This window comes from Colletotrichum siamense, assembly GCF_013390195.1.
Source record: "Colletotrichum siamense strain Cg363 chromosome Unknown KSG_Cg363_contig10, whole genome shotgun sequence".
Taxonomy (NCBI): domain Eukaryota; kingdom Fungi; phylum Ascomycota; class Sordariomycetes; order Glomerellales; family Glomerellaceae; genus Colletotrichum; species Colletotrichum siamense.
Genome location: NW_023501023.1, coordinates 2,736,991 through 2,764,856, shown reverse-complemented (window position 1 = coordinate 2,764,856; position 27,866 = coordinate 2,736,991). Strand labels below are relative to the sequence as shown.

Below are 27,866 nucleotides of genomic sequence, written 5' to 3'. Positions count from 1 at the left end.
GACCATTGCCATCTGGCCTCTCTCTTGCCTCTTGCCCAAACATTCGCAAACTTTCACGATGCCAAGCAGAGTCAGGCCACCCGGCACCAGTTGTGCTTGCATAAACAGCAGCTACTACGGACGGCAAGACACAGGAAGCAGGAGCTAGGATCGGAATCAACATCCCGAGCCATCACCTCCATGGATGCTTCGATGCTGGGGCGGACGATTCATCTACACGCAGCATCGCAGGGCCACCGTCTTTGATGACTGGTTTCTTCTCTGTCAGCACCGAGGCCTGCATTTAAGATTTCCCAGCCATGTCTGCTTCACGAACACGTTGGCCACCCAAAGTTTGCTTCTGGAGAAAAAAGTCATATGCTCGACCTGCAAGTGCCATCCCATCTCTCGACTCAACAACGAGTCGATGGTCCTCGGTTCCTCGACACGGACAGCAGGTTCTCTCTGCCTGACACCATCAGACCAAGAAGACGGATTCGAGAAGCCACCCGAGAAACACCACGAGGCTTCCACGCACAGGCGCAGACACAGGCTCTCCTACGCCATGCACGACACACCGGCCACCGAACGTTGTGCATCACAACTCGTCGGGCCAAGCTCGCATGGACGTCGTGCAAAGCTTCTCGAACCTCGATGCCACCAAGCCATTCCGATCCCACGCGACTCCGCCAACCTCCGAAGCTCGACGCCGCCGCCAGACATGCCCAGACATGCGACCTCCGAGTCAGGTCCCATAAATCTCCAGCCCAAACCATCCCGGTCTCTCCGCACAAAACCCCGCCTCCAGCGCAAACAAAAACACCCCCCACGCATACTTCTCAGCGCCCGCAGCCACGCTCGGGACGCCGCCTCAGCTGCTAAATGCCACGTTGATTCCAGCCTTGGTGTTGACCGTCAACGAACTAGACCGCCTGTCAGCTTTTGATCGACGCACATCCAGACCGTCCTCCGGCCCTGTCGTCCCCTGCGTCGGGTGTGATTGACTCACAATACATCTGGCCGAGAATAACTGCCGACCGGGTCAAAGTCAAGCTGTCAAACGCTGTTAGCACATGGCATGCGACCGACTGACTAGGAGCGACACCAAGCTCCTAATGGACGGCATACCCTGGACTCTGTGATATCTGCCATTCTCAAGTCGGCATAGACTATTTCCTCCTTGTCCCACACAGGCTCGGCAAGCATCGTTCCAAGCGGCCCGACGATGCAGGACCCTCCGTGGTTGACAATGTCTTCCGGTTCCCACTGCCCTCCGTCCGGCCGCCGGTCGGGGTGCTCGGCCGTAAACGGCGGATAGTCGGACGGAAAGTCTGAAACCTTGCACACAGAGTTGACTGACACAACAAAACAACGTCCTTCTTTGGCAATGTGCTGCATCGATGCTGTCCATGCGGGCAAATCATCGGCATTGGGCGCGACGTAAATCCTGAGTCGCGTTCGTCAGTGACAATGTTCCGAACAAGTCGTTATCTCGGCTCCTCAAACCGCCACTCACTCGATGCCCTGTTGGTACAACGCCATACGCGCAGCCGGCATGTAGTTCTCCCAACTGCTTCTGCATCAGCTTGTTTGTCACTGAGCTTGTCACTTGATCGACCAACCAGATCAGGCTTCCGACCTTGCCGATATCAGTTTGCTGGACCTGCAAGCCATCGCCAGAACCTCGCCCCCAGACCAGCCGCTCGGCAGCCGTTGGGATCAGCTGCAGTGATCAGTAGAGTCGCACAACAGGGGCTGAATATGAGTACCTTGCGATGCTTGTACACCAACTTGCCTTCCCGGTCAAGAAGAACCGCGGTGCAGTAAAGCGTGCCACCTGCCTTTTCGATAACGCCAACATGCAGTAGGACATTGTGCTTCCGAGCTGTCTCGGACAATATGTCGAATGCAGGCGAAGGAACTTCAATGGCCGAATCAAAGTACCTTGCAAACCATTGGCGCCCTACTCGAGATCAACATCGGACTTCAGAGACCAAGGGCGGCGTCAAGATTACCTCGAGGCTCCCGTGCGCCAATCGTGGCATCGAAAGCATATCTCCAAGGATAAGCGGACAAGAATCCTTCACTACACACACGCACAACCGATCTTGTTACCCAAACCGAAGCTCTTGCATAGGTACTGTGTACTTACGGAAACACCACGAGGTCGGCACCAGCCGCTGCGGCTTCCGCCGTAAGCTTACTCAGCTTCTCGAGGCTCTTTTCGAGATCGAAGGAAACGGGAGCAGCCTGGACGGCTGCGACTTTGACAATTGGACGAGTGGATGCCATGGTCAGGTGTGAGGCAAAAGCTTGGATGGCTACCGATCGCACAGTCAAAGTGCAACCAGTGGCGGTTTTTCAAGCTCTTCCCCACGCGAGTCTTTTGTTGAGTCATGACAACCTGCTCAAAGCGATCGATTGCATCCATGGTCCTCATAGGATGGCCTCACAATCATTCGAGATGAGCGGAGAATCCATCTAATTGCGGCGTACGCCGGCAGGATGCGATTCCCGAAGACACACGGTCTGGGGCGTCGGTGTTGTGGCTCAAATCCCGGGATGCCTTCAAACCCCGGCGATAACGGGGCTGATGCAGACGCGACATCTTGTGTTCTACTGACAAAGAGAAGATACCAGTACGCGAGGTTGGTCCATATGCAAACGATCGTCACCAAAGGAGATGATGAAACTTTGCGGGGGAGTGAGGCGGGATTATTTCGATATCTCGGGGAGTCCTCATACATGACGGTGTTCGCTATTTTGGTTCCTCATCAAGACTCTTGGGCTGGTATTGTTCCATAACACCGTTCTTTTCAATCAGCTGGTGTCTACACTGATCCTATCCACCAACAAGAGCTGGTCTGGACACTCCCGTCAGCTCGATACATTCAGCAAGTGATCGAAGCCGTCGGCACTTTCAGCAATCTCGCGTGGTCTTTCCTTCTTGCTCACCGGAGTGATTTCCTGACACTACACCAAATCTACGATATGGCTCTGCGTAAGTTGTTCGGCGTTCGGCCTGTGGACTCTGTTCGACTAATACCCCGGAAATAGTCGTTAATGCAAGTCCAAACTCGGATAACTTCTACACTCGCCTCATCCGCAATCAGAACTTCGCCATCATCCCGAGCTTCCCGCTAGACTCAGGCGAGATCCTCTACGAATGCCCCGTGGCGTACAAGACTTGGGGAAAGCTGAACAAAGAGCGAGATAATGTTCTAGTCATTTGCCATGCTCTGACGGGGAGCAGCGACGTCAGCGACTGGTGGAGTTCTCTCATCGGCCCAGGGAAGGCTTTCGATCCCCGCCACTTCTTCATTTTCTGCGGCAATGTATTTGGTTCCCCATATGGAAGCGCATCGCCTTTGACCAAAAATCCGAACGGAGAGCGATACGCAAGCGACTTCCCCCAGACGACAGTCCGCGACGATGTCCGAGCCCACAAACTCGTTCTTGATGCTCTTGGTGTCAAGTCGGTTGCTGCCGTAATAGGCGGCTCGATGGGGGGCATGACGACACTTGAGTGGCCGCTCTGTACACCACCTGGCTTTGTCAAACACATCATTCCTATAGCCACGGCTGCCGACCATTCTGCTTGGGGTATATCTTGGGCCGAAACGCAGCGACAGTGCATATATGCGGACCCCAAGTTCAATGACGGTTACTATGAACCAACTCCCGAGGGGCAACCCTCGGCCGGACTGGCAGCAGCACGCATGATCGCAATGTTGACTTATCGCTCCTCTGCGAGCTTTGACAACCGTTTTGGAAGAAAGCCTCCTCGCCAATCCAAATCCACAGAGCCACCACTGGACTTGCCACGGACTGATGGACCGGCAATTAGTCCTTTGTCTGCAGACGGAAAGCGGTACAGTACACGTAACAAAGATCTGTCATTCTCAGCCCAAGGCTATTTGCACTACCAAGGCGAGAAGTTTATCGGTAGATTCGATGCCAATTGTTACCTGCATATCACAAACAAGATGGACTCTCACGATGTGGCTTTTGGACGAACAGAAGAAACTGGGGACAGAGCTCTGATGGAGGTTTTGTCGAAGGTTCCACCCAGAGCTATGGTCATTGGGGTTGAAACGGACGCTTTGTTCTTGCCCGAGCAGCAAGAAAGGCTCGCAGCATGCTTGCCTGACGCGTCGCTCTCTGTGCTCAAGTCGTCAGATGGTCATGACGGCTTTCTACTCGAGTTCGACCAGCTTGATGACTTGATCCAGACTAAGTTGAGGGCAGAGCTACCGCACTTGTACGCCGCAGTGGGGCAGGTAGAGGACGGCCTCAAACAAGAGAGTTTCGATCCACTGGCAGTGAGCTTGACTGGGGAAGTTGACGATTGGTAGATGATCAAACGGGGTGTCATTGCTGCCTAGGTCTTTCATCGCAGCGCAGAAACAGGCAATACCAGCGAATGACACAGCTCGGGAGTCCATGCGGATACTGCCTCGCATTGGTTGATTTCTGTGGAAACTTTTCAGAGACATAACATCTATCACACTATTCCTAATTCGATCGCCGTTGTCAAGAGTGGAAGTATGTATAATCGAAATTCCGAAGAAAGGCATCGTTGGCGCGGTTCAAATCCCGACAAGTCCGACGACCGACGGGATAAAACATTGGGGGCATTGGACGCCATCGCCGCCGCCGCAGAATTCGCGTGTTGACTGAAACAAGCCATTCTTTTCTGAACGACCCATAGGCGGAATCGGGTAGTCTGGTCCAATGCTGCGCTCAATCTGCGCCCGGCGGATGCCCAACCTCCGCATCATGGAGGGTATCTTCACCAAAAGACAACCTATGTCATCGGCACTGAGCCGAATCTCGCTTACGGCGATTGACACTCTGTGTCGCACCTGTCAACGGCCGTGCATGAGAATGCAACCGTATTACGACAGATGTCGCAGTGTTATCTTGATCGCTTCGCTGAGCCTGGAACGAGCTGTCTCTGCACCTGGCAACAGTGCTGTAGATTCGGAACCCAGCCTGAAGAACCTTGGAGACACCTGCAAGTTCCCCTGTCAATCCTCGGGACGAACCGAGAATATTGGAGACAGGGAAATTGGGCACCATGCTGTGATTGGCAGAGTTTCGGACTTTGAGCGTTGACGGGCGAGATATTTGCGCCAGCAAATCAAAGCTTCCGCACTGGACATGGCGGCCGCATGATACCATGGCCAACCCCGATTTCACACGCCGTCATCCCCACTACACTTTGATGTTGCGTCAGATTCGATGGAGCCCTTTTCCAAAATAGTTGAAAGTGGAAAACCTATTGTTTTGCGCATTCGCCGAGTGGGAGACCCGGACCGTTCTGAATGGGGGCTTTTGTCTTCAAATCCCGAAGCCGGGATTTGGCCCACGGCCAGCGCGCAGTCGCCGGCAACCAACTCCACAACTCGGAGACGACCATCGCCAATGACAGCTGTCAGTCGGCCAAAGGGTGCGATGGGAATGCCGGGAGAAGCAGAGCCTGCCGTCCGCCGTGGACATTGACCGAAGGCACGCCTTTCTTTGACGCCTTCAACAACAGACGACGAGTCTTGCTGTTGACCATGGCCGTGGTGGACGTTCGTTGAAAGTTTGCGACTGATAAGTTTCCCGGGGAAAAGTCGACGATATATGCTCTCCCGGCCAAGTTACTGCGTGCCGTCAAGTTCGAGCGGAGGCCCACCGGAAAACTCCCTCATCCAGCTGCCCGCCCTCCCAAGCAAGATCACCACTCCCCAGTCCCCGCCCAGCATGGCAACCGGCAGAGAAAACAGGCCATGGCTGGTGCAGAAGTACGGCGGAACCAGTCTTGGAAAACTTCTCGAGTCGATCTGCAGCAAAATCATCCCATCCTACCTGCAAGACCATAACCTGGTGGTCGTCTGCTCGGCCCTCTCCGGTTCCACAAAGGCCAGTGGCACCACGAGCCTCCTGCTCGAGTGCATTTCCCACGCCGAGGCCGGACTGCCTGCCCAAGCCCAGCTCAACAAGGCCCTTGAACTCGTCCGCGATAACCATGTCAGACTACTCGAGAAGCACCTCGTCAACTCAAATGGTACGAGGAGTGATCTTTGCAGCGACATATTTGATACCACCAAGAATGTCATCATCAAGGAGTGCGAAAGCTTGAGAGGCTTCCTTCTCGCAGCTCAAATTATCGGGGAATTGTCGCCTCGGGCGAGGGACCGGGTGATAGCACTGGGAGAGAAGCTCGCTTGCAGAGTCGTTGCTGCATACCTAAGCAGCAAAGGCGTCCCGGCCGAGCCGGTCATTCTCGAGGACGTCGTCGAGTCAGTGTTTGGCGGAAGCATCTTTGAGCAAAAGACCGCGCTCGACAATCTCGGTCCTAGGTTCTACCACCTTCTTGGCGACGAGATTACCAGGAGAATACGAGAGTGCGGCGACCATGTGCCAATAGTCACTGGCTTCTTTGGCATCATGCCGGACTCCCTGCTGAAGAACTTGGGAAGGGGGTACTCTGATCTATGTGCTGCGATGTGTGCAGTCGGTACCAAGGCGACGGAGCTTCAGATCTGGAAGGAGGTTGATGGCATCTTCACAGCAGACCCAAGGAAGGTTCCTTCGGCGAGACTACTGTCGACAGTCACGGCAGAAGAGGCGACGGAGCTGACGTACTACGGTAGCGAGGTTATACATCCGCTGACCATGGACCAAATAAGATGCGCCAATATACCCCTAAGACTAAAGAATGTCTTCAATCCCACGGGCGCGGGAACGATCATCTATCCCTCACGAACACCTTCGCCGCCTCTTACACCCCCAACACCGACGGACGAAAAGGTGGATGTCAAGGTCCCGCTTCCTTCGATCGACTTCATGCTGGGCAACGGATATCACGGTGACCAGAAGGAGAGGCGTCGACCAACAGCTGTGACCGTCAAGGACTCAATACTGCTTGTCAACGTCGTTTGCAATAGGAACACGAAGTCCCAAGGGTTCTTGTCTGGTGTGTTTGATAGACTAGAAGAGGCTGGAATCAAGACTGATCTCGTCACAACGAGCGAGCGCAACGTCAGCCTTGCATTCCAGCACTCGGAGGAAGGGTCCTGTCAACATCAGAGGCTGAGGGTTGAGCTCGAGAAGTTTGGAAAGGTAAGAAAGGCCGCGACCCATCCAAAGACCTTTTTGCTAACAAACTACTTGCTTGCAGGTCGTTATCACAGAGAACATGTCCATAGTCACCGTCATCGGCCACAAGATGAGAAACATGGTTGGAATATCGGCGGAAATCATGTCTGCCTTGGCCGCAGCGAAGATCAACATCTTTCTCGTCAGCCAGGGGGCGAGCGAGATCAACGTTTCGTACGTCAACCCCACGCGATGCACCACAGCACCAAATTACATTCCTCCAGAGATCCCCGTCCCTTTCCTGTTGCCTTCCGCGAAGTCCTCCAGCTAACAGAATATGCTAGACTCGTCGTCAGAGCCGAAGACTCCGTGCTGGCAATGAATGTGATCCATAGCAAAGTCCTCCGCATCCCCACACATTGGGAGCAGGAGAACAACTTCATCAAAGGTGCGGCCGAGCCTCCTCGTCCGAGACATGCCACTGCCGAGTCCTACCGACCGCTTACACCTCCCAGGTCCGTGGCTGTACTGATGCGCCGGCCTGGGCGATCGTTTCGCATCGCGCCGGGCGAGGGAGAGCAGGCTGCGTACGAGTACATTGTCAGGCGGTGGTTAAAAAAGCGGAGAGACGTCAGGGTGGTGTCGGGGAGGGAGAATGGGGCGGGGCGCAGGTGAGGCGATGCCCTCTGCTGTGTGCCGCGGGAGGATGTTTTTGGTTGAATCTGCATAATACCATATATCATTGTCTTTACATAGCATTCAGACTGGAAGTACAGCATGGGACAGCATCGTCCGGCATATGGTCGGAGCTTCTGCAGCTTTTTTGTTCTCGACTCGGTCATTTGGCTCAACTCATACAATTTATACCAATCTTCATATCGTATGCAATTTTATCGCACCCCACTGGCCGAGCAACCGCTCGGAGATTCAACTACATGCAATATCACCACGAAGGGTATTGGCGAGATTAACATAGCTTTTCTGCCCGAGACCAGTTTCGAACGGCGTGGCACCTCATAGTGCAGCTTGACCAGGATGGGGGCACCGACATAAAGCCACTTTCTCATGGCTAGTGTTCTGAGAACAAAGAAAGTTGACTAGGGAGGCTGAAACAGGCGGAAGTACTAGCAACGGCGACACCAATACATCAACCAGACAACTGGTCTTTGTCCCTGCCGATCCCCTTGCAGTTGCGGTACGAATGCGTCTCTCTCCAGGCCCCAGGATCTCAAGATGGGTTCGGGGATATTCAGACGAAGGCTTTGCCAAGGATTACAAACACTTAAGCTTGTCGCGAAGAGTGATGCATTTCCCCGGATTCGCGGGGCTATTGCTAAGGAAGTCGGCTGGTCTAACGCTGGTCAGGACATGGCTTTCGGCAGTGTAGCCTGGGGATATCTTGCAAGGGAGCTGAGATGTATCAATCGAGTTTTCTTTCATCTGGAGAAGATGCTCGAAAGGTCTGGTTTACTCTGACGTTGATGAAAGTTGGCAAGAAGACGTTTTCAAGGTGAACTTCTATCAAAGAAAGACAGCGAATGGTTGATGGAATACTCTTTCTGGGCTCTATGTGAAAGTTGATATTGCGAAAGAACAGTGGCAAAGACTTCCCTGGCAACAATAGCATTGTCCTGGAATAGTCTTCGTCCAAAGCACCATTCACCTTGGCAACCTCACCCACGACCTACAAATACCTATGAGCCCTCCCCGCTTCCCACTGAATCTGCATCATATCACACTCCCTTCACATTGCAGCTGGTCTCAACAAATTCGATTTCGCGTACATATCTCCAACTATTCACTCACACTCCCTTCATACCTAGATAGAACACACAACACACACAGTCATTTCATAACCATGTCTTCTCTCCTACTCACCTCCCTCCTCCTCTCCCTCACATCCGCCCACGTCGTCCTCGAGAACCCGAAACCCTTCAAATTCGTCGCCGACGGCCCCACCAACCCCATCTCCGCCACCGGCGACGACTTCCCCTGCAAAGTGCCCCCGGGCGCCTCCTACATCGTCGACGGCGAACGCACCGTCTACGCCGTCGGCGAGCCGCAGACCGCCACCTTCGCCGGGCAGGCCGTCCACGGCGGCGGCAGCTGCCAGTTCGCGCTCTCCACCGACACGGAGCCGACCAAGCAGTCCACGTGGATGGTCATCCACTCCATCGAGGGCGGCTGCCCCGCGCGCAACCAGAAGGGCAACCTCGAAGGGCCTAATAAAGATGAGTACACCTTTTCCATTCCGCAGGGCATCGCGCCGGGGGAGTATACTTTTGCGTGGACGTGGCAGGCGCGCGTTGGCGGGCAGCCCGAGTATTACATGAATTGCGCGCCGATCACGGTCGTGGCGTCGAAGAAGAGGCGCGGGCATTCCCGCGGGGGGTGGGGTGTGTCGAAGAGGCAGACGCAGCAGTTTCCGGAGCTGTTCATGGCGAATATGGGTGAGGTCTCGGGCGGGTGCACGACTAACGAGGCGTTGACGGCGCAGGTGCCGATTAAGTACCCCAACGCGGGGACGAGTGTTGATCATCCTGAGGGCGAGGCTAATTTGTTCGTGCAGCCGTGTGATGGGAACCCCCGGGCCGGCGCCGGTTCCGGGGGTGGCGGGTCAGTCGAGCCGCCTGCCGCTTCCGCTTCCTCCGCCGCGCCCGGGGAGGAGCAGCCCGAGCCGACTACGTCTTACATGGACACTCCCTCAGCCGAGCCGACATCATCCGCGATCGACACGCCCGCCGTCACCTCGCCGCCGGTGGTGAGCACCACCGCCCCCGAGCGCCCGGCTCCGTCTTGCGCTGTGCCTGCGGTTTCTACTGTTGAGGTGACAGTAACCGTCACCGCTACGATTACGGCGCAGGTCCCCGTGGCGTCGGGGGCGCCGGACGCGCCGGCGGATGAGGATGATGATGACGATGAGGGTGAGGCGTGCACGGAGGGGTATCTTACGTGCCTGGAGGACGAGACGCACTTTGCGACGTGTACCGGGGGTGAGCTGACGGCGCCGCAGCCCATTGCGCCTGGGTTCAAGTGTGCGGCTGGGGAGGGGGAGGGGTTGGATATTTCGCCTATCGGGGGGTATTGAGATGCTGGTTCATCGATGACGGTCTTTACAGCGTGAAAAGTGAGAGGAAGGGGGAATACAGTCTTTACATAACATCAAAAGTCAGAAGAAGGGAGGAAGCGTACAGTCTCTACAGCACATGAAAAGTCAGGAGAAAGAAGACATCTTACAGTCTTTACAGGAATTAGTGACCGGAGAAAAGGTATCACGAGACGATTCTGAAATGAAGCAAAATTTCAACTATGCGCATAATGGAAATTTCCCTTGATATTCGTTCAGCTAGCTGCGGGAATGGGAACCGGTCCGACAGGTCCAACGCTTGCTCCGACGTTGGCCTGATGCATCGTCCTCGGTCCCAGCTTCGAGTGATAGTCTATCGCAGTATGGAACATCTGAAAGTTGGCCCACGTGATGATGTCCCCTTCCTCCGCCTTGGGGAGCAAGATGTACTCCGGCTTCAGCACCCGTTCCTGAATCACCTTCAGCCACTCTCGGATCTTCACCACATCATCCACTACAGTCGGCTTCTCATCCACACTCGACCGTAGGAACATACGCCGTACGCAAATCCCATGTACCATAAACGCCTTCTCTCCAGTGACGGGGTTCACCCACACCATCGGATACCGCTTCACAGCCTGCTCATCCCACTCCCCCAGCTCCTCGACCCTCATCTCCTTCCCCTGACTCACCAGCCCCAGCCCATTCGCATTTCCCTTGCAGTTCCCCATCCACTGGTACGGGTGCGGCGCATACTCCACCCACGAGTGATCCGCGACCTTCTTCTCGTCGTCGCTCATCAGCTCGTACATCTGCACATTGCTGAAAAACGCAGTCAGCCCCGGCTCGACGGTCATGCTGCGCCCGCTGCCGTCGTCCCAGTGGACCGTGACCTCGGGCCCCGTCGGGCGCGTGATGCACCGCAGCGTCGTGAACCACGCGGGCTCGCGGTCGTAGAGCGCGGCGTCGATGTGCCAGCGCTGGAAGCGCGTGTGGCCCGCCTCGAAGTCTGCTTCTGAGAGGGGCAGGGCGTGGAAGTCGTGCGAGGGAGTGCGGGTGAGGGTCTTGTTGAGGAGGCCGTAGTGGTTATCGCCCTGGAAGCCTTTGCCGATTACGCGGACGTTTTCTGCGCCGGGGATGGCGAGGACTTCGCGGCCTCTCTTATTGCACGGTGAGTTTAGGTACTGGTGTCGGGAGATGGGAGAAGGAGGGCTTACGGAGAGGAGGCCGCCTTTTTCGTTGAAGGTCTTCATGTCGCCGTGGCCGTGGACGAGCGGCGCGTCCGGGTCGAGTCTGGTGACGAGGTCCCACTGCTTGATGGGGTGGATGTGCTTCTGCCCCTTGACGACGAGGACTTTGTGTGTCCAGATGGCGTCGTGCAAGGCTTTGACGTCGGCATCTTGCGGGTGGTGTAAGTGGCTTGTGATGAGAGACAACATATATGAGACTTACCGCTGATGTCATCCAAATCGAGTCCGGTGACGACGGCTCCGAAATTGTGTTTGTCCTTCGGCGTCTTCTCCATCTCCGTGAGAGTGAAGGTGGGACTCGCAGTGAGTATTCCTGGAGACATCTTTTCACGCTTTGCAGAGCAGATACAAGTGATTCAGAAAAGCTGGTGAGATAGTGCTTAATCACGGATTTGTACTTCCCAATTAGATACTCACAGTCTTGCAAACAGTCTGAGCAGGGCCTCATCTGATATATCTGAGGCATACCATGAAAGCCTGTAAAGCGGTATAATTGTCCCGTTCCGAGAGTATCTACCATGCCCAAACTCCCAGTGCACGGCTGCACGTCTGACCTCTCGACTTACACTCAGTCTGCGAATGCTATCGTCCAATGACAGAAAGTCTGTAGGAGTTTGATAAGCTCGGCCGAGGCTTATCGTGCCGTCTGACTGCAAACCCTTGCCACCTCGGCCGAGGTTGGTGATCCATGCGGGGCAACGCTGCGATAACTGGAGTTGCATCGGTGTGGGGGAAGGTCCATGTTATTCCCGGCAAGCAACCAGATCCAGGCTTTGTTCAGTCACGGCCACAATACTAGGAGCAGTCGAGGGAAAGACTCTAGAGATGATAATTTCGAAGACGAAGGACATTGGCTAGGCCCACAAGAGATATCAAAATGCAGGTGGACAGCTTTGAGGTTGGGAGCTTCTCAATGTACCTAACGTGAGCTGTTCGTCACCATAGAGCAAGTCGTCAACTTATCGGACGCCATATGCAATGGATCCGACGATTTAGATTTCAGCTTAGTCTCCATGTGTGAGACTTTGACCTCAGTTAGTTGCAAAGTCGCAAGCGTGATTATGGACTCAATTTCGCGGCGCGGTCAAAGGGCCTGTTGTTCAATTCGACTGATGTGTAAAGTTAACACGAGGCTCCACCGCAGGATATCGGTCTCGCTGCTGCCTCAAGAGGCCTTGCGCTGGGCAATCCCTGTCCCTGTTCCTCCGCCTGCTTCATCGCAGCCAACTTGTCCTGCGCCGCCTTATACATCCGGTTCATCGCGTTCCGATTGAACTCCTCCCCCGTGACCACAGGATACTTCCCCTTCGGACCCTGAATGATCGCATCTTTGCAAGGCTGGTTGAAGAACGCAATGCTAAACCTCTCGCCGTAAAAGTCTCCCTCCTCACAAGGTGCCTTGACACGATGGTACGTGCTCTTGAAACGGTCGTCGCTCCAGCTCATGAGCAGATCTCCGATGTTGCACACGATGACCCCAGGCTCGAGATCGACCTTGGTCCATTCGTCGCCGAGAGCGTGCTCCGTGACGGCCTCGCGGCCGGGGCAGATCTCGAGACCGGAATAGCCCGGCTTCTGGAAGAGGAGCGTGAGGAAGCCCCAATCAGCGTGGGCGCCGGCCCGGTGATACACCTTGCCGTCGTTCACTTTTGGTGTCTCGTAGTAATGGAGCATACGCAGCGTTGATTGCGAGTTCGGGCGCGTCACATCGTGCCAGTTGATGAAGTACTTGTCCTCAAACCCCAGTCCACGAGCGAGGCATATCATCAGCTTCTCCGAGATATCCTGCACCCTGTGCATGAACTCCAGAGTCTTGGCTTGGAATCCGAGGAGAGTGCCGTCGTCAAGCCAAAGGCCTTTCATGTTCTCGCCAAACTGGATTTGGTACGACTCCTTCTGGTCTGCCGCGCCCGTGGAGGGCCGGACTTGCGACAACTTCTCCCATCCGACATTTTGTGGGTTCCAGGGCACCGTGGCCTTGGTCTCATCCGGGAGGTGGAAGAACGACTCCGCGGTGGACAGCATGTCCTGGATGTCGGAGTCGGTCAGGCCGTGGTCCTTGATGGCGAAGAAACCGACATTTTCGGCGGCCGAGCACAACTGGGCTGTGATTTCATCGACGCGGTTGTCGAAGTCGTGTAGGGAAATCTGATGGATGTCATTGACACGTTCTCGAATGGCTGGGAGTCTGGATTTACCTTTGAGATCTCGCGATCGACGTACCTGGTTTGTTTCTCCATGACAAGTCGCTTTCCGGGAACTCGTGAATCGATGGTGTGCGTGTCCGAGGGATTAAAGCAATGAATCCGGTCCGAAGATTCAAATTACCCGAGAAAAGCCAGCTGCATGAAGCGCCCGTTGTCTCAAAACTGTCAATTATGTAGATAGATGTTGTATTCAGGTATTCAAACACCCTGCCGTCAGCGTCGGCGCTGACGTCCGATAAGGTTTACCCCTCTCCAATCTCAGTTCCCGATCTTATCACAGCCACTGATGTTTTCGGCCGAGCTGGCCGGGACCGCTTGCAGAACACGTAATACAGCAAAAGTTGGACATGTAGTTGCCTCTCTGTGAGCACGTGAGATTTTGGGGAGCGGTAGTACACAAAATTGGCTCCCTGCCATGATTGCATACCATGGCAGACGTCGCCGACCGGTTTTCAAAGGACGATGTTGGGGGCTTACGGTCATTTGTAGTGACGAAGTCTAAGATGCAGGCAAAACAGAAATTTGGATCAATTCTGGTCTATTGCGAAACTACAACAATTCTTCCTCATTAGAATACTTTTAGGCAGTCGGGTGGTCGCTTGCCGCCACATTGCACTGATGCATCACACGAGGGCCATAAGACTTGGGGAATTCGGTCTGAAATACGTCAGTTTCTGATTTTGTTTGGGTTTCAATCACTCAAAGCCCTTACAATGCTATGCCAAAGGGCTCGATTGTACCATAGAATAACGTCTTGCTCCTGGTGTGGGTGGGCGTAGATGTTCTCCGGTTGAAGAGCTGGCTTCATGATCCTGTGCGTAGTCAGTTGTGCTCAGGTTTAATTGGAGTCGCTGGCAGACTCACTTGTCCATAAATTCCCTGACCTCTGTTAAGTCATCCAGAATCGTCTCCTTGCCATCGGGACTATCTTTCAAGTGCAACTTGAAAGCACCCTGCCCATGGACCTGGAGCGACTTCTCGCCCGTTTTGGGGTTCGTCCAAACCATAGGATAAATACAAACCTTCTCCTTGTTCCACTTCGGGAGCTGGCCCAGCGGCTTCTCAAGGCCCTCCGTCTCGATTAGGTGCCCGAGACGTGTGCTGTGAGCGGCTGACATCCAGACGAATGCATGAGGGGCGTACTCGATTCGACTGTTCATGACAATCTTGCGAGTCTCCTCGTCGAGAAGAGCCAGGGCTCTGCTGCCAGCCACCATGGCCGTAGCGCCGGGAGCCATTTTCATCTCAGTCCCGCTGCCATCCTCCCACCGAACAGTGACATCCGGGCCTTTAGGCGTCCGGACCGCTAGTAGGCAGCCTACTCGAGGCGGGGGAATCGCATAGAGAGCCCCGTCAAAATGCCACTGATAGAATCGAGACGCGCCAGCTTCGCGTTCATCTGCAGGGATATGCGGCGGAAGGTGAAACTCTTCATGGTCTATCCCCTGGACCTCAAAGCCAGGAGGAAAGCCATAGTGATTGTCTGGCAACGACCCGCGTCCAAGGATATGGACTTGAGGTTGGTCGGGAATCGCGGGGCGTTTCGGGATGCCGAAGAAGTCAACGCCGTTGTGGTGGACGAGAAAGGGATCTTTGCCGTGCGCAAAACCTCCAGTCTTCTCATCCGGATCAAAACTGAGCCATGTGTTAACGGGTTGAAGAGGAAATGATCTAGCGGTTCGCATACTTGGAAGTCAATTTGTACTGTTGCTGAGGCTTCAGCATCTCTGGCTGCTCCTTGAAGACAAGAAGCTTGTATTTGTGAAGCGCATCTGATATGAACTCGAAGTCCGCATCAGTGAAGTTGTTGAGATCAATGCCATAAATCTCGGCGCCAAAGTCGACTTTGCTGGATTTCGCATGCGCTATGGGGACTACGCGGCCGCTTGTAGCTTGAGCATGCGGGAGAGTGAAGTGGATTTTCTGAGGCTCTAGGTAGGTTGCCTCTTCGGTGACAACAGACGTGATGACCATGATGAATTCTGGTTGGAACAATGACTAGTTCTCATCTGTTGAGTTGAGAGAGTTTAGGGTCGAATTCTGAAGGCTAACCGGTTTTTTTTCTTAACTGCCGCTTCTTGTATTAGACTGATGGTGTTCTCAATATCACCGACCCAAAATGCAGCCAACCCAGCAAGAGAACGTTGCATACTGGTGTGGCTCTATCGGGATTGGACGTCAATCTTATCGGTCACTCACAATTAGACAGTCTGAGCCCGGCCGAACCCCAGGGGTGGGGCTTGAACTTCCTCGGCCGAAGTGACAGGGGTGTTGTCGGGGTGATTGCTCTGCGGGAAGACGAAATCTCGACAAGAGGGTCGCAATGGATGCTATCTTGTTTGCGAATCCGATTCATGTCAAACAAAGACGTCTGAACCGCGACACAAACAGAGATTTTTGCAAGAATTGTAGCCTCCCATCACAATGACGACTTCAGCGCCAACTTCATGCTACATCACCACCTCCTCGGGGACCAAGACTCACTACCTCCTCACCGGCGACCCCTCTGGACCGCCCCTGGTCTGCCTTCACGGTCTGGGAGGCTCGACTGAAACTCTTGAAAGACTCTTGCCAGTTTTACCCAGTTGCTACAAAATTGCCTTGGTTGACTTTCAAGGTTTCGGCAAGACACCGCTGGCCGACCAAACAGGAAAGCTCACCATCGCGGGCCATGTCGTCGACTTACACGATCTCCTCACATCTCTCCAAGAATCTTCTCAAAAGCAAGCAAATGCGAGCAAAGCCATCATCATCGGCCACTCCCTCGGCGCCATCGTCGCGCTGCACTACGCATCCCAGCATCCCGACAACGTTGCCGGCCTCGTCCTCCTCGGTCCCGGCCGAGCCATTGGACATATTCCTGCAGCCCGCCAACGCATGCTTGACCTCGCTGCAAACGTGAGGGAGAAAGGAATACTGTTCGGAGCGGAAATGGCGACCAAGTCGAACTTTTATGAGGACACACCCGACCGCTCGGCCGATCCCGTGGCGCGCGAGGCTGTTCATAAAATGGTCGCTGCATCAGATCCGGAGGGATATGCTCAGACGTGCGAGGCGCTTGCGGACTTGGAGCATGCGGATCCTGACTATTCGGCTATCAAATGTCCTGCAGTATTTATTGCCGGAGACAAGGACATGATTAGTCCCGTCGAACGATCTCGGGGGCTTAGCAAGCTTTTGGGTGGAGAAAGCTGGGTTGAAGTTGTGAAGAGTGGACACCAGCCTATAATCGAGGATTTGAAAGCTGTAGAGCAAGCTGTCACAGAGCTTCTTGGGAAGGTGGTGACCTAGATAAAACTTATGAGAGAATTGAACTAAGATTCGACCTAAATGAACTTCGTTCTGGTGGTTTCGCCCGAGAGCGGTTGCGCCCTGCAAAAGGGAACATACAAATTGTCAATCACAGGTCAAGCTTTCGACGTCGCAAAGTGAATCAGTTGGTCGGCTGGCGTTCTGTAGCCGCTTTTCGAAACCCTTCTCTATACGGGCGGATAGAGACAACGAGGGTGAAGAGGATAATACTAATGATAATCATCGGGATTCAATAGAAAGGATGATAGGAGTTAGTAGCATAGGGACTATATAGCATGTGCGATACTTGGCTTGAAAATGGCCTATCTCTCTTAGTTTTGCGCGACTGTACTTGCTATGTACTGACTTAGTCCGATCGAGGACGATAGTAGGCGGGATTGAAAAACGGAGGTAACAACGACAACAACATCGAGGACGACGACGCCGACGACGACGACGGCAACTACGATAACGAAGATAACATAGATAGCAACTATGATAATACTTATGTAGAGAATAGTTGGAGACACAGGAAAAATAGGCAGTCTATAAATTAAGCCTAGCTTATATTGCGAAGGGGAAAGTCAATGAGCCCAATGCAACGATAGAGTCTCAGGGCACAGAAAAACAGTCGTGGTTCACATGGTACAAGAGGTTTTCGAAGCTGTTGGCGCCGTCTAGTCCCGCCGTATTAAATGAGTAACCGAGAGAGGGTTCGATGATGTGGCCAGCGTCTTCCCCGCCACGTTCGCCTACATTATCGCTCTCTTGAGGATCCTCAACCTGTACGCCCAATTGTGATTGCTGTTGATCGGCAGAACAAGATGAACCAGCCGACTGACTGCTCGCCGTGCCTACGGAGAACGTCTTGACGAATCCTGGAAGGTCGAACTTGTATCCTGATCTGCTGTTTTTGGGGCTGTCTGCATTGGATGAGACGAAAGTGTCATCATGTCTCCTACGCTTTCGCCCTTGATTTGGGGCTCCACTCGTAGAAGCAACTTTGGAAACCTCCGCCAACAACGCACCTAGCAGCTTGATACCCCTTACGGCAATCATGCTATTTCGGTGATTATGTAGTATCGCAATGACGCTCTCAGCAAGCTGCTTGTGCTCAGCCGATTCTCTATCGTTGGGGTCTCTGTGAAGAACGTCCAGCAGGAGTATGACCGACGCGGCGACCGAGAATGCTTGGTGTATCCAGAGCGTTGGTCCATCCTCATCTACAACACACTTGTACTCTTTGATGATGGTCTTTGAAGCTGCAAGACATGTCCGACGGGTAAATGCGAAAGTGGGGTTGATAAAACTGTCAGAAAGAAATGATCGGTGGATCATTATTATCTTATGGCCGGAACTGATTGCTAGAGCACGACGAGCCCAAGGAATCCAAGAGGGCCACTGCGGGTCGATGGAAACATGCGAAAGAAACATCGGTCTGTCCGTCGTCACGAGAGTACGAAGGCGAGCATCCCAAGCCAGAACCTGCTCATATCGAGTATAAGCAGTGTTACGAACCATCAAAGCATCTTGAAGCTGGGGAATAATAGAGGCGACCTCGCGAAGAAATCGGCAATAGCTCGTAATGGTCGGTGTGTCCACTGGTAGTGGCAGCAAATCTTGATCATGGCAGTTCAATGGTGGCTCGGAAGTCGAATACAGTGGATTGATCAAATAGCTTTCGGAGAATGGTATTCCAAACCAGTCCTGGCTGCACAGCTGACACCAGACCCGTCTACCAATCTCCCTATCGATCGTATTGCGAGTTGTCTCGCTGCCTAGACGGTGAAGACCAAGTGACTGGGCTATGCGAACAGCTGCTGCAAGCTGGATGCTTTGAGAACTGCTGAATCCCAGAAGATGCGCGGATATGGTGTTTGTTGCAATAGCTTGACAGGATAAGATGCTCAGATTGGCAGTATAGTCAGCTCGGTTCAAGCACGTCAAGACCGCCCCAAACCAGCGTTTGGACAGAGTTCTCCGTTCCGGATCGCGGAAGCCCCAGGATTGCAGGGTGGCCGGTGAAGAGCACACCAGACTTCCCGTCATAATGGAAAAAAGAAGAGCAACCCATTGCAAATTGACGCCGGATCTGTCGATCATGCCGCCGTAATCAGCATAGAAGGCTTCCAGCTGATCGCGGAAACTCAGTGCGAAGAATGAACCATGATACCAAAGTAGGCACTCTTCGTGGTATTGAACCAGCTGCCACACCTGTTGCGGACTTGGGAGCAGTAGCTGAATGACGGAAAGTTGAGAGCAATCTCCAAAAGGATCGATCACAGACTCTATGACGTGAGAACCTTTGTCCCAAACATCGCCTGAAGCCGTTCCGGCAGTCAAGGTAGCCTCGGGCGAGACAGTGGAATGGTATTCGGGGTCCTTATGCCGCCCCCAAGCTAGAAACTCCAGAATAGATGCCGCGTCTTTCATAACGGCATCGCTGCTGTCAAGTCGATTATTCTGAACATCCGTCCGATGTGTTATGGACTCGGGCGGATTCAAAGTTGGATCAAGGTGCAGCACTTCATGGGAAGTTTCCTCGTCTTCTGCAGGTGGAGGATTGTGCTGTAATGCTGTGCCGGAAGTAGCTCTCTGCACTTCGGCTTCAAGTTCAGCTATCCTGCGGTGGAGAACATGAAGTTGTCGGGCGGCGTCCGACGGTGATCGATGTTGAGGGGAGGCTCGGGAATCTACTACTGTGGACGAGTCCGTCTCGGTTGATCCGAGAACGCATGCATCCTGTTCGCCTCTAAGAGTATGGATTGCGCAAGTTAGCATCCCGCTCAGAAAAGTCTTCCAGAACAACGACCCAGACATTCGGTGCCTTCCCCGTAGGCTACTCTACCTTCGGACACAGTTGCTACATGGCACAGTCTTGCTGCATTTCACCTTCCTTCGTGTACAGGACGCGCAGGCCAGTCGGTTGCGACTGTTCGATGCCAACGAAGCGGATACTGACATATTAGGTGGAATGTCAAAAGTTGCCGAAAAGAAGTCCTCGGGGACAAGATACGGGCAAGCAGAACAAATCCTCAAGTTTCATGGATCAACACTGGCAAATTCCCTTTGCCCAGTGCCTTTGGTCTGATTGCCTCCTGCGTTATCTTTGGGGGATGAACCAACGACATCAGAGATTAGGATCCCAAAGTCCGTCATTGGTTCTGGCTAGCTCCAGGGTGTGACGGCCCCGCTATCCGATGGCCGGGGATCGTCAAAGATGGAGTCCCCGATAGCACCCCGGCCGAGGTCTGCATTCAAATCGTCCTTATCTCCACCAACAACCAATTCAGATCAACTCTATCTACAAGGATTCGCGATTGGCTGCAATTGTGTACCGCATGCAAGATGAGCTTCTTGCTTGAAATATTGCCCGCAGGCTCATGAGCATGGGGTATTCACGCCTGACCAGCAGGTCTTCGACTGTCATCCATCTCTGAACAGAATTGTCTACCTTCCTGTCTTCCAAGAGCTACTGTTCGTGAGCTTGTCAGCTTCTTGAGTAAGATGTTCACGATGGAAAACATGACTTACCGAGAACGTGGCCAAGCTGCCAAAGAAAAGATCAAGCTTCGGCTTACCGAGCCCACAAGCTGGAAACTTTCAAAGCAGGAGAGCAGCATCGCGCCCCCGGAGGTATGGACGAACGCGGACATGGACCCCGTGCCTCCGGAAAGGCGAACATGGGGCAAAGGGGCCTTCATCACGTACTGGTTCTCGGATCTTGTGACTATCTCGACCTGGAACACTGGCGCGGCTATTGTTACAACTGGTAAGATGGCGATGATGTTTTCTTCACAATTTAGAACGCCAGGCTAAACTTCCGTTAAAGGCCTTTCTGCTACCGATGCCATCCTGATTGTCTTGGTTGCCGGCATCTGCAATGCCATTCCAACAGTCCTGAACGGGGCAATCGGGTCTGATCTGCATATTCCATTCCCAATTGCCTCTCGGGCTAGCTTTGGCTATTGGTTCAGCTACTTTGCCGTTGTAAGCCGTGGCATACTAGCTATGTTCTGGTTTGGCGTGCAGACGGCTGGCGGTGCGACATGCGTGACCTCCGTGAGTATGGCCGATAGATGTTGGCGGTTCTTGTCTGACGGTGCTGCTAGGTAATCACTGCCATCTGGCCTAGTTTCAAGGACATCCCCAATCACCTACCTGCCTCAGCCGGTCTCACCACAGTGGGAATGATATCATACCTGATCTACTGGCTAATCCAATTCCCTCTGCTTCTGATTCCGACGCATAAGCTGCAGAAGATGTTTTGGGTGAAGACAGTTCTTACACCGCCAATGGCCCTCGCAATGGTAAGTGTTCATAAATCAGTTTTCATGGTGTGATTATGACAAAATTCTTCAAGGTCATATGGATCTCACTTCGTGCTGGTGGTGGGGGTGACTTCTTCAACAAGCCCAGTCAAGTTCATGGTTCAGAGCGTGCATGGCTGTGGTTGTCTAATCTTGTAAGCAAACCTCGATCATCGTTTGGGCTCATGGGTACTTACCTCCCTGCAGACAAGCGTTACCGGTGGTTACAGCACTCTCGCTGTAAATATTGCGGACTTTTCTCGCTTCAGCAAAGAAAGACGTTCCCAGGTGTGGCAGCTGCCTGTTATGCCCTTCTTCAAGACAATTGTCGCTCTCTTTGGTGTTATCTCCGCCTCTGCCGCTCAAGAAATATGGGGAGTAACGTATTGGACGCCGCTCGAGATCATCAGCACGTGGCAAAACACTGCCGGTGGTAGAGCTGCAGGCTTCATTTGTGCCTGCATTTGGCTCCTTGCGCAGATCAGCGTCAACATCAGCGCCAATGCCGTCTCTTTCGCCAACGATATTACAACGGTAGCACCGAAGTGGTTCAACATCCGTCGCGGTACAGTATTCGTCGCTTTCATTGGCGGCTGGGCCCTTTGCCCATGGATTATCGTTGCCTCTGGCAAGGCTTTTCTCAACTTCATGAGTGCCTATGCCATCTTCATGGCTCCAATGGCGGGTATCCTGTTCACGGACTACTGGCTCATCAAGCGGAAGAAGTACGATGTTCCTGCTCTCTACAATCCAAATGGCATATATAGTTACGGAAAATACGGCTCTAACTGGAGAGCTTCCCTGACGATGGTTCTGGTGATCATCCCAGTCATGCCTGGGCTGGCCGCAAAGGTGTCGCCAACATCTGTTCATATTGATCAAGGTTTGGCGAACTTATTCAGTTTCAACTGGCTTTATGGGTTCTTCTTGTCTATTTTCATTTATTACTCCTCCAACCTTTTCTTTCCTCACAAGCCTACACTTCTCTCCTACGTTGTGACTGGGTTTGGTGACATAGTCCATGGCGTTGAAGCAGATTCAGAGAGCCAAACTGCAGAAGGCAAAGAGAAGTTGGGAACGGAAGTGGATAGTACGACTAAGAACATTGAGGTTGGAGAGTGATTTGGTTTGACAGTATTCACAAGAGCCTTATTCTTACTATGCGATGGGCTTTCGCAGCTTCATGTGACGTGTATATCTTTTCGGTTCCAGATGATGCTGTTGGGTGTGAAGATACACGATCCCTATTACCCACGTCCGGCCCGTTGCAGTTATTGAATCAAAGGTGAGAACATTAGACAAGTCGGTAGAACATCGAGTCCAGTCCGGAGTATAAAAATAAGGACCCTGGTGCTCAATTCGACAGTACTTACTGCGTCACAGGTGACGATGTTACATGTAGCGCATCTGAAATGGAGCTTTGACTCTCATACATGGTTCTAGAAGACAACTCAACCTGCCCATACCGTATACAATGACTATGGATGTTCGGAATATATGCCAGCCTTCATGAAACAATTACGATTCAGCAACTGCATTCCCTCTGGATTCAATTACCCGAGTCTCCAAAAGCGTGCGGTTTTGTCCGGTTGACACTAGCGACGGGAGGCCTAACTCTTCAATCAAACAAATGCGAAACGTTTAACGGCATGAATGAGGGAGCTTCAGACGAGTAAACATTTTGACTCCCTGATTGCATTGTCTGGGATTCCCGGGCCGCAGGTCAAACCCCACAAAGTCAACTTGGACCTCGGGCCGCCCCAGCGCTTTTTTGGCAGCGGACTACACTGTTGACGTACGAAGCCGTCGCATTGGCCGAGACGCACGGCTTGTGAATCTCGAAAGTGGTTAGCGCTTTGACGACTCAACCGCGTATAAAGCCATCAGTCATTTGGAATGAGACGTCAGTGTATGATCGACTTCCAACGGCAGGCTGCCCGGATCTACGACACCACCCGACAGAATGGCTGCTACGGATACAGACGAACTGGCGAGAGGTTACACCCTCGTAAACGACACTCAGTTCAACACAGGCCTGTTCCTTCTTGACAGACTGAAAGTAGGCCCGGGCATGCGTGTTCTAGATGTTGGCTGCGGACCAGGCAACCTCACAGCTCACATCGCAGACATAGTCGGCTCGGAGGGTCACGTTGACGGTGTTGATCCCAGCAAAGAGCGCCTTGCCCTTGCCCGCGAAGTAGCAAGGCCCAACTTGTCGTTCCACGTGGGAACAGCCGAGGATCTGTCGCAATTCAAGACGGCTACTTACGACATCGTCTTCGTCAACTCCACGTTCCACTGGGTACAGGACCAGCCTGCGGCAATTGCGGAGTTTGCTAGGGTGCTGAGACCCGGCGGCCGACTTGGGATGTCTGGCGGCTCCGGGGATTACAAGGCAGCACACGAAAAGATCAAAGAGGAAGTCCTTGGCAGAGAGCCATACAAAAAGTACCCAGTCATCAGCGGGCCAAAGTTTATCAAACAGAAAGACTTGGACCAGCTCTTAGCTGGTGCGGGATTTAAGGAGACGACTTTTGTCATAAACAAGATTGTTAAGACAGCGAAAGACGGCGAAGCCATGATCAATTGGTTAGACTCAAGTTCCTCAGGAAAGACATATGGTGGCGTTCCGGTCGAGTTACGATCCAAGGTGCGGGAAGAGATGAAGCAGGAATGGGAGAAGCTCACGACGAAAGACGGTATTCACATGGACATGCAGCTATTGGTTACAGTAGCCACTAGAGGATAGAAGGCTGAGATGAGTTCACGTCTCTATGGGATCCCAGTTATGCACGGTGATAGATGACAAGGCTATAATTCAATTATTGTCTCTTCGTGTTATAGCCTATTCAAGTTGTCGTTCTCGCGTAAACATGTCCATAGCCTTAGCCGCGTTTGGCGGTGGCTTGTGTATGAGTACGCGTACATTCATGACGATCTTGTCTTGATTCATTGATCTGACGGCTGAGGAACACGAGACCGACGGAAATTGACCTTCCGGGGGATAGAATTGTTTAGACAAACTTTAGAAAACGTCACCTCCCATCAAACCGCTACTCATGCATATCATTGGCGCTCACTCTTCCCGTGCCACACACCAAATTTAGTTTGAGACAAGGTTAAAAAGTCCGATGTGTATGCAGGTCGCATCGCGTTTCTAGAATAAGGTTCCTGCGTCAAGATTTCCACGCGGATCATCTTTCCTCATTTGTCGGCTAATGGAAAACTCGACTAGATAGGACGAAGTCAACGCCTTAAGAGACGGCCGCAGACGCATGGAAAAGGCCCATCCTGGTTCCAGATGGTAGAAGGATTCGGTCTCGGGCATTACGGCATTTTCCGAGATCTTCCGCCCGGTTGCGAAAGGGGTCTTCCCTGAACCTCCACGCCGTTGGCAACGAGCCAAGCGATGTGTTCGATCCTGTACCTGCAGACCACAGCTCTCACAGAATCGAGTGCTTGGCACTTCCGCAACTCAACTTTTTGAAGTATCGGGTGGCTCACTATAACCAACAGCTCGAGCTAAATGCCCTAGCCGATTTCTAGTTCACCATACCTAGTGAATCACGACCATCCGGCAATGAGCCAAACATACATGCAGTCTAAGCCTGATATCTCTGTCAAAGCCGAAGAGGATGAGTCAAGTACTCACTTTGCCGTGCATTGGAGCGAACCAGAAGATGAGGATCCCGAAAATCCAATGACCTGGTCATCTCTGGTGAAATGGACTCATATCCTAACGATCTCGGTCATCAGCTTCTTGGTGTGAGTGACATTTTCTCAAATACTGTCGCTTTCTAGACACACGTTAACATGAAAAGGCCGCTTGTGTCCGCAATGCTCGCGCCGGCTGTTCCCCTCATAATGGCAGAGTTCAAAACCAACTCTGACACGTTCGCTACCTTTGTGGTATCAATCTTCGTATTAGGCTTTGCATGTGGAACACTTTTCTTGTCTCCGTTAAGTGAGCTATACGGACGGATGTTGATCTACAACGTGTCGAACGTAGTTTTTATGCTGGCTACGATGATGTCAGGCTTTTCGAAAAACGAGAGCATGCTATTGTTTTTTCGATTCTTGTCTGGATTCGCAGGCGTGGCTACTATAACGATTGGCTCGGGCAGCATTGCTGACTTGATGCCGAAAGAGAAGAGGGGGAAAGCTGCATCAATTTGGTCTGTCGGCACCATCCTCGGACCAACAACGGGACCCATCATTGGAGGCTATATCACGGAGGCCGCCGGCTGGAGATGGATGTTCTGGGCAATCTCCATCGTTGTAAGTGATCGATGACGCTTTTTTATGGACGCAGCTCACCGTGAAGGCAGATTGCCGTTGTCAGCATATTCATGTTTCTCGTATTGAAGGAAACTTATCCACCCATCTTACTAGAGAGGAAGGCTGCCAGACTGCGTAAGGAGACGGGAAACCCTAACTTCCGTTCGTCTCTCGCGCCAGACTATACTCCGAGCGAGCTGTTCCGTCGAAGCATTGTTCGGCCGCCAAAGCTGCTCCTTACTTGTCCGATGATCACCGTCATATGCACCTACGTCGCAACCCTCTACGGGACGCTTTACCTGCTCTATGCGACGTATTCCTTTGTTTTCACCGAGGTCTATAACTTCTCAACGGTAGCTGATGGCCTTGTATTCCTTCCTGGAGGAATCGGCACACTATTAGGGGCTTATTACATCGGTATACTCAGCGATAGAACAATTAGAAAGCGCGTCGCTGAAGGGAAGACTCCAACGCCTGAGGATCGGCTTGCCTTCATAATCACGGTTCCTGGGGGACTGACATTTCCCGCTGGCCTATTCATTTATGGCTGGTGCGTCGAATATCGTGTCCACTGGATCGTCCCCCAGATGGGCACAGCCATCACCGGCTTCGGGTCAATCCTGATCTTCACGGGTATCCAGACGTATCTCATTGATACGTTCGAGCGATACGCGGCCAGTGCTGTCGGAGCAAATGCGGTACTGCGATGCCTATCTGGGGCATTCTTACCGCTTAGCGGACTGAGCATGTATCACAGGCTGGGATGGGGTTGGGGAAATAGTCTTCTGGCATTCCTTGCATTGGCATTGGCTCCGATCCCCTGGATCTTGGCAGTACATGGTGCCAAGATTCGCAGCTTGCCAATCAACAAAGTGGATTTATAGCATAGGTTCAGCAGCAATGAAAACGTGATCGGACGGAGAACATACATATAGCATAGAGGGTTAAATGCGGCAGAATCTGTTCGCCTGCAGAAACATCAATACTGACACGAATAGAATGACTGAACTGAGCTGAACAAAAGTAATGTATTTCTTTTATTTACGAATACAAATGGCATATATACGACCACAGAAGTATGAAATATGCATAGTCATGATAAGATGCGCGCTGAGCTATGGATAAGGGTCGCAGACTCTTTCTCACAATCTCGCTTCGTTTTGTGTTGCTTCAAAAGGGCTGAACATGGCAACAAGCTCGCTCCGCCCGACTCCATCCAAATGCAGCTTCCGCAAATTCCTTCCCGTTTTCCGATACTCCGCACCCATAGCCATCTCGGCGAGAACAATGATAGCTGCAATAGGTGATGCATCTATGCCCAGCTTTTCAGCCAAGCCATGCCAGGATACAAGTAGATCTGGGACGTCTTCGGTGATGTTTCTATTATCGATGTCGCTTGGGGCCTTCAGCCTATTATGTGGTGGTGAACTTTGCGCCAGGTCAACGAGATCGGTGAAGCTTTGGTCGTAGCATTCGTTGGATATGTCGACGGCAGTTCCGAGGCGAAGTCCGAACTTCCTGCCTATCTCCATTCGTACTTGGTCAATCGCTTGCATCGTGTTGGCCACGGATCGCGTAAGACCGTCTCGATACAACATGAAGTCTCCAGCAGTGCTTTCAATGCGTCCGGCGTTCATCAGCATCATCGCCGGGTGAAAGACCCCGTTGACATTGGAGAGGCTGACTTCAATGACGCTACTGCACCACTTCAGCTTCATTGGGAAGATGCTTTGGATGTCTTCGTAGAACCCAGGCCGCATATCAGCTCGCAAGGCTGTAATGAAAACCACTTTCTTTCTCCCGAAGACGAGAAGGTTGTTGTCATCCATCCTACATGAGTACGGCGACAGGTTGGTCTCCAGTATGTTGGCCACCTCGATCTCAGCATCCATCAACAAAGACACCAAATTTCCGGGAATGGCGATGATTGTGTGGCGTCTAAGATCGTACTGTTTCAGTTCCTCCAAGATTGTCTGCTGCCCAGTCGAGGGGACAGTGAGAATGAGAATCTTGGAGAATGCTACAGCTTGGCTCATGTCGGTCGTCAAGCGCAGGTGCGAAAAGCCCTCCATCATGCCACTGAGCATAAGCCGACCTTTGCTCATCACATCATTGGCATGCCGCAAATGAGTCTCGTGAGAGTACAAGAGTGTACTCTTTCCATTGTTCTGGAGATCGGCAGCAAGGGCAAAACCAGCTGGCCCAGCGCCTACGATAGAAACCCGGGATACCATATTTCAGAGTATCTCTTGACACTAATGACGGTGGGAGGGGACGAAAATGAGGGAAAGAATACGCGGACAGCAAGAATGACAGAGATAATGCCAAGAACCGGAAGGAAAGATCAGCAAAGGTGGTATGACATGCGTCTCTTCATAAGAAAACCAACAACTTT

At 52.7% G+C, this 27,866-nt stretch overlaps 12 protein-coding genes across 12 annotated transcripts; 6 read left to right on the top strand and 6 right to left on the bottom strand.

The window, feature by feature from the left end:
• Positions 1–850: 850 nt before the first annotated feature.
• Positions 851–2,271, bottom strand: NIT4 (Bifunctional nitrilase/nitrile hydratase NIT4; the record flags this gene model as incomplete). The annotated part of the gene is made up of 8 exons (XM_036646477.1): positions 851–902; positions 989–1,032; positions 1,108–1,426; positions 1,496–1,549; positions 1,602–1,702; positions 1,749–1,942; positions 1,995–2,065; positions 2,132–2,271. 8 exons carry the CDS (start codon positions 2,269–2,271, stop codon positions 851–853), a joined length of 975 nt encoding a protein of 324 aa, XP_036488515.1.
• Positions 2,272–5,730: 3,459 nt separating this feature from the next.
• CGCS363_v014627 (putative aspartokinase) lies at positions 5,731–7,600 on the top strand (the record flags this gene model as incomplete). The annotated part of the gene is made up of 4 exons (XM_036646476.1): positions 5,731–7,092; positions 7,151–7,302; positions 7,413–7,516; positions 7,584–7,600. The coding sequence occupies 4 exons, from the start codon at positions 5,731–5,733 to the stop codon at positions 7,598–7,600; spliced, it is 1,635 nt and encodes a 544-aa protein (XP_036488511.1).
• Positions 7,601–8,926: 1,326 nt separating this feature from the next.
• On the top strand, positions 8,927–10,156 carry CGCS363_v014626 (uncharacterized protein; the record flags this gene model as incomplete). Its single annotated transcript, XM_036646475.1, has 1 exon — positions 8,927–10,156. One exon carries the CDS (start codon positions 8,927–8,929, stop codon positions 10,154–10,156), a length of 1,230 nt encoding a protein of 409 aa, XP_036488512.1.
• Positions 10,157–10,410: 254 nt separating this feature from the next.
• On the bottom strand, positions 10,411–11,708 carry CGCS363_v014625 (putative dioxygenase; the record flags this gene model as incomplete). The annotated part of the gene is made up of 3 exons (XM_036646474.1): positions 10,411–11,295; positions 11,353–11,534; positions 11,588–11,708. 3 exons carry the CDS (start codon positions 11,706–11,708, stop codon positions 10,411–10,413), a joined length of 1,188 nt encoding a protein of 395 aa, XP_036488513.1.
• Positions 11,709–12,507: 799 nt separating this feature from the next.
• hxnY-0 (2-oxoglutarate-Fe(II) type oxidoreductase hxnY) lies at positions 12,508–13,625 on the bottom strand (the record flags this gene model as incomplete). Its single annotated transcript, XM_036646473.1, has 2 exons — positions 12,508–13,533; positions 13,584–13,625. 2 exons carry the CDS (start codon positions 13,623–13,625, stop codon positions 12,508–12,510), a joined length of 1,068 nt encoding a protein of 355 aa, XP_036488277.1.
• A 546-nt stretch (positions 13,626–14,171) lies between these two features.
• CGCS363_v014623 (putative dioxygenase) lies at positions 14,172–15,566 on the bottom strand (the record flags this gene model as incomplete). The annotated part of the gene is made up of 4 exons (XM_036646472.1): positions 14,172–14,249; positions 14,305–14,404; positions 14,457–15,227; positions 15,280–15,566. The coding sequence occupies 4 exons, from the start codon at positions 15,564–15,566 to the stop codon at positions 14,172–14,174; spliced, it is 1,236 nt and encodes a 411-aa protein (XP_036488509.1).
• Positions 15,567–16,016: 450 nt separating this feature from the next.
• CGCS363_v014622 (putative 1-acylglycerol-3-phosphate O-acyltransferase) lies at positions 16,017–16,883 on the top strand (the record flags this gene model as incomplete). The annotated part of the gene is made up of 1 exon (XM_036646471.1): positions 16,017–16,883. The coding sequence occupies one exon, from the start codon at positions 16,017–16,019 to the stop codon at positions 16,881–16,883; it is 867 nt and encodes a 288-aa protein (XP_036488276.1).
• Positions 16,884–17,495: 612 nt separating this feature from the next.
• Positions 17,496–18,221, bottom strand: CGCS363_v014621 (uncharacterized protein; the record flags this gene model as incomplete). Its single annotated transcript, XM_036646470.1, has 2 exons — positions 17,496–17,806; positions 17,912–18,221. The coding sequence occupies 2 exons, from the start codon at positions 18,219–18,221 to the stop codon at positions 17,496–17,498; spliced, it is 621 nt and encodes a 206-aa protein (XP_036488846.1).
• A 2,178-nt stretch (positions 18,222–20,399) lies between these two features.
• Positions 20,400–22,315, top strand: CGCS363_v014620 (putative permease; the record flags this gene model as incomplete). Its single annotated transcript, XM_036646469.1, has 5 exons — positions 20,400–20,655; positions 20,716–20,945; positions 20,996–21,193; positions 21,247–21,348; positions 21,401–22,315. The coding sequence occupies 5 exons, from the start codon at positions 20,400–20,402 to the stop codon at positions 22,313–22,315; spliced, it is 1,701 nt and encodes a 566-aa protein (XP_036488510.1).
• An 841-nt stretch (positions 22,316–23,156) lies between these two features.
• CGCS363_v014619 (putative methyltransferase) lies at positions 23,157–23,942 on the top strand (the record flags this gene model as incomplete). The annotated part of the gene is made up of 1 exon (XM_036646468.1): positions 23,157–23,942. One exon carries the CDS (start codon positions 23,157–23,159, stop codon positions 23,940–23,942), a length of 786 nt encoding a protein of 261 aa, XP_036488023.1.
• Positions 23,943–24,773: 831 nt separating this feature from the next.
• Positions 24,774–26,215, top strand: radE-2 (Efflux pump radE; the record flags this gene model as incomplete). Its single annotated transcript, XM_036646467.1, has 5 exons — positions 24,774–24,958; positions 25,015–25,157; positions 25,341–25,471; positions 25,522–26,149; positions 26,208–26,215. The coding sequence occupies 5 exons, from the start codon at positions 24,774–24,776 to the stop codon at positions 26,213–26,215; spliced, it is 1,095 nt and encodes a 364-aa protein (XP_036488022.1).
• Positions 26,216–26,613: 398 nt separating this feature from the next.
• Positions 26,614–27,705, bottom strand: ocs (the record flags this gene model as incomplete). Its single annotated transcript, XM_036646466.1, has 1 exon — positions 26,614–27,705. The coding sequence occupies one exon, from the start codon at positions 27,703–27,705 to the stop codon at positions 26,614–26,616; it is 1,092 nt and encodes a 363-aa protein (XP_036488028.1).
• Positions 27,706–27,866: the final 161 nt, after the last annotated feature.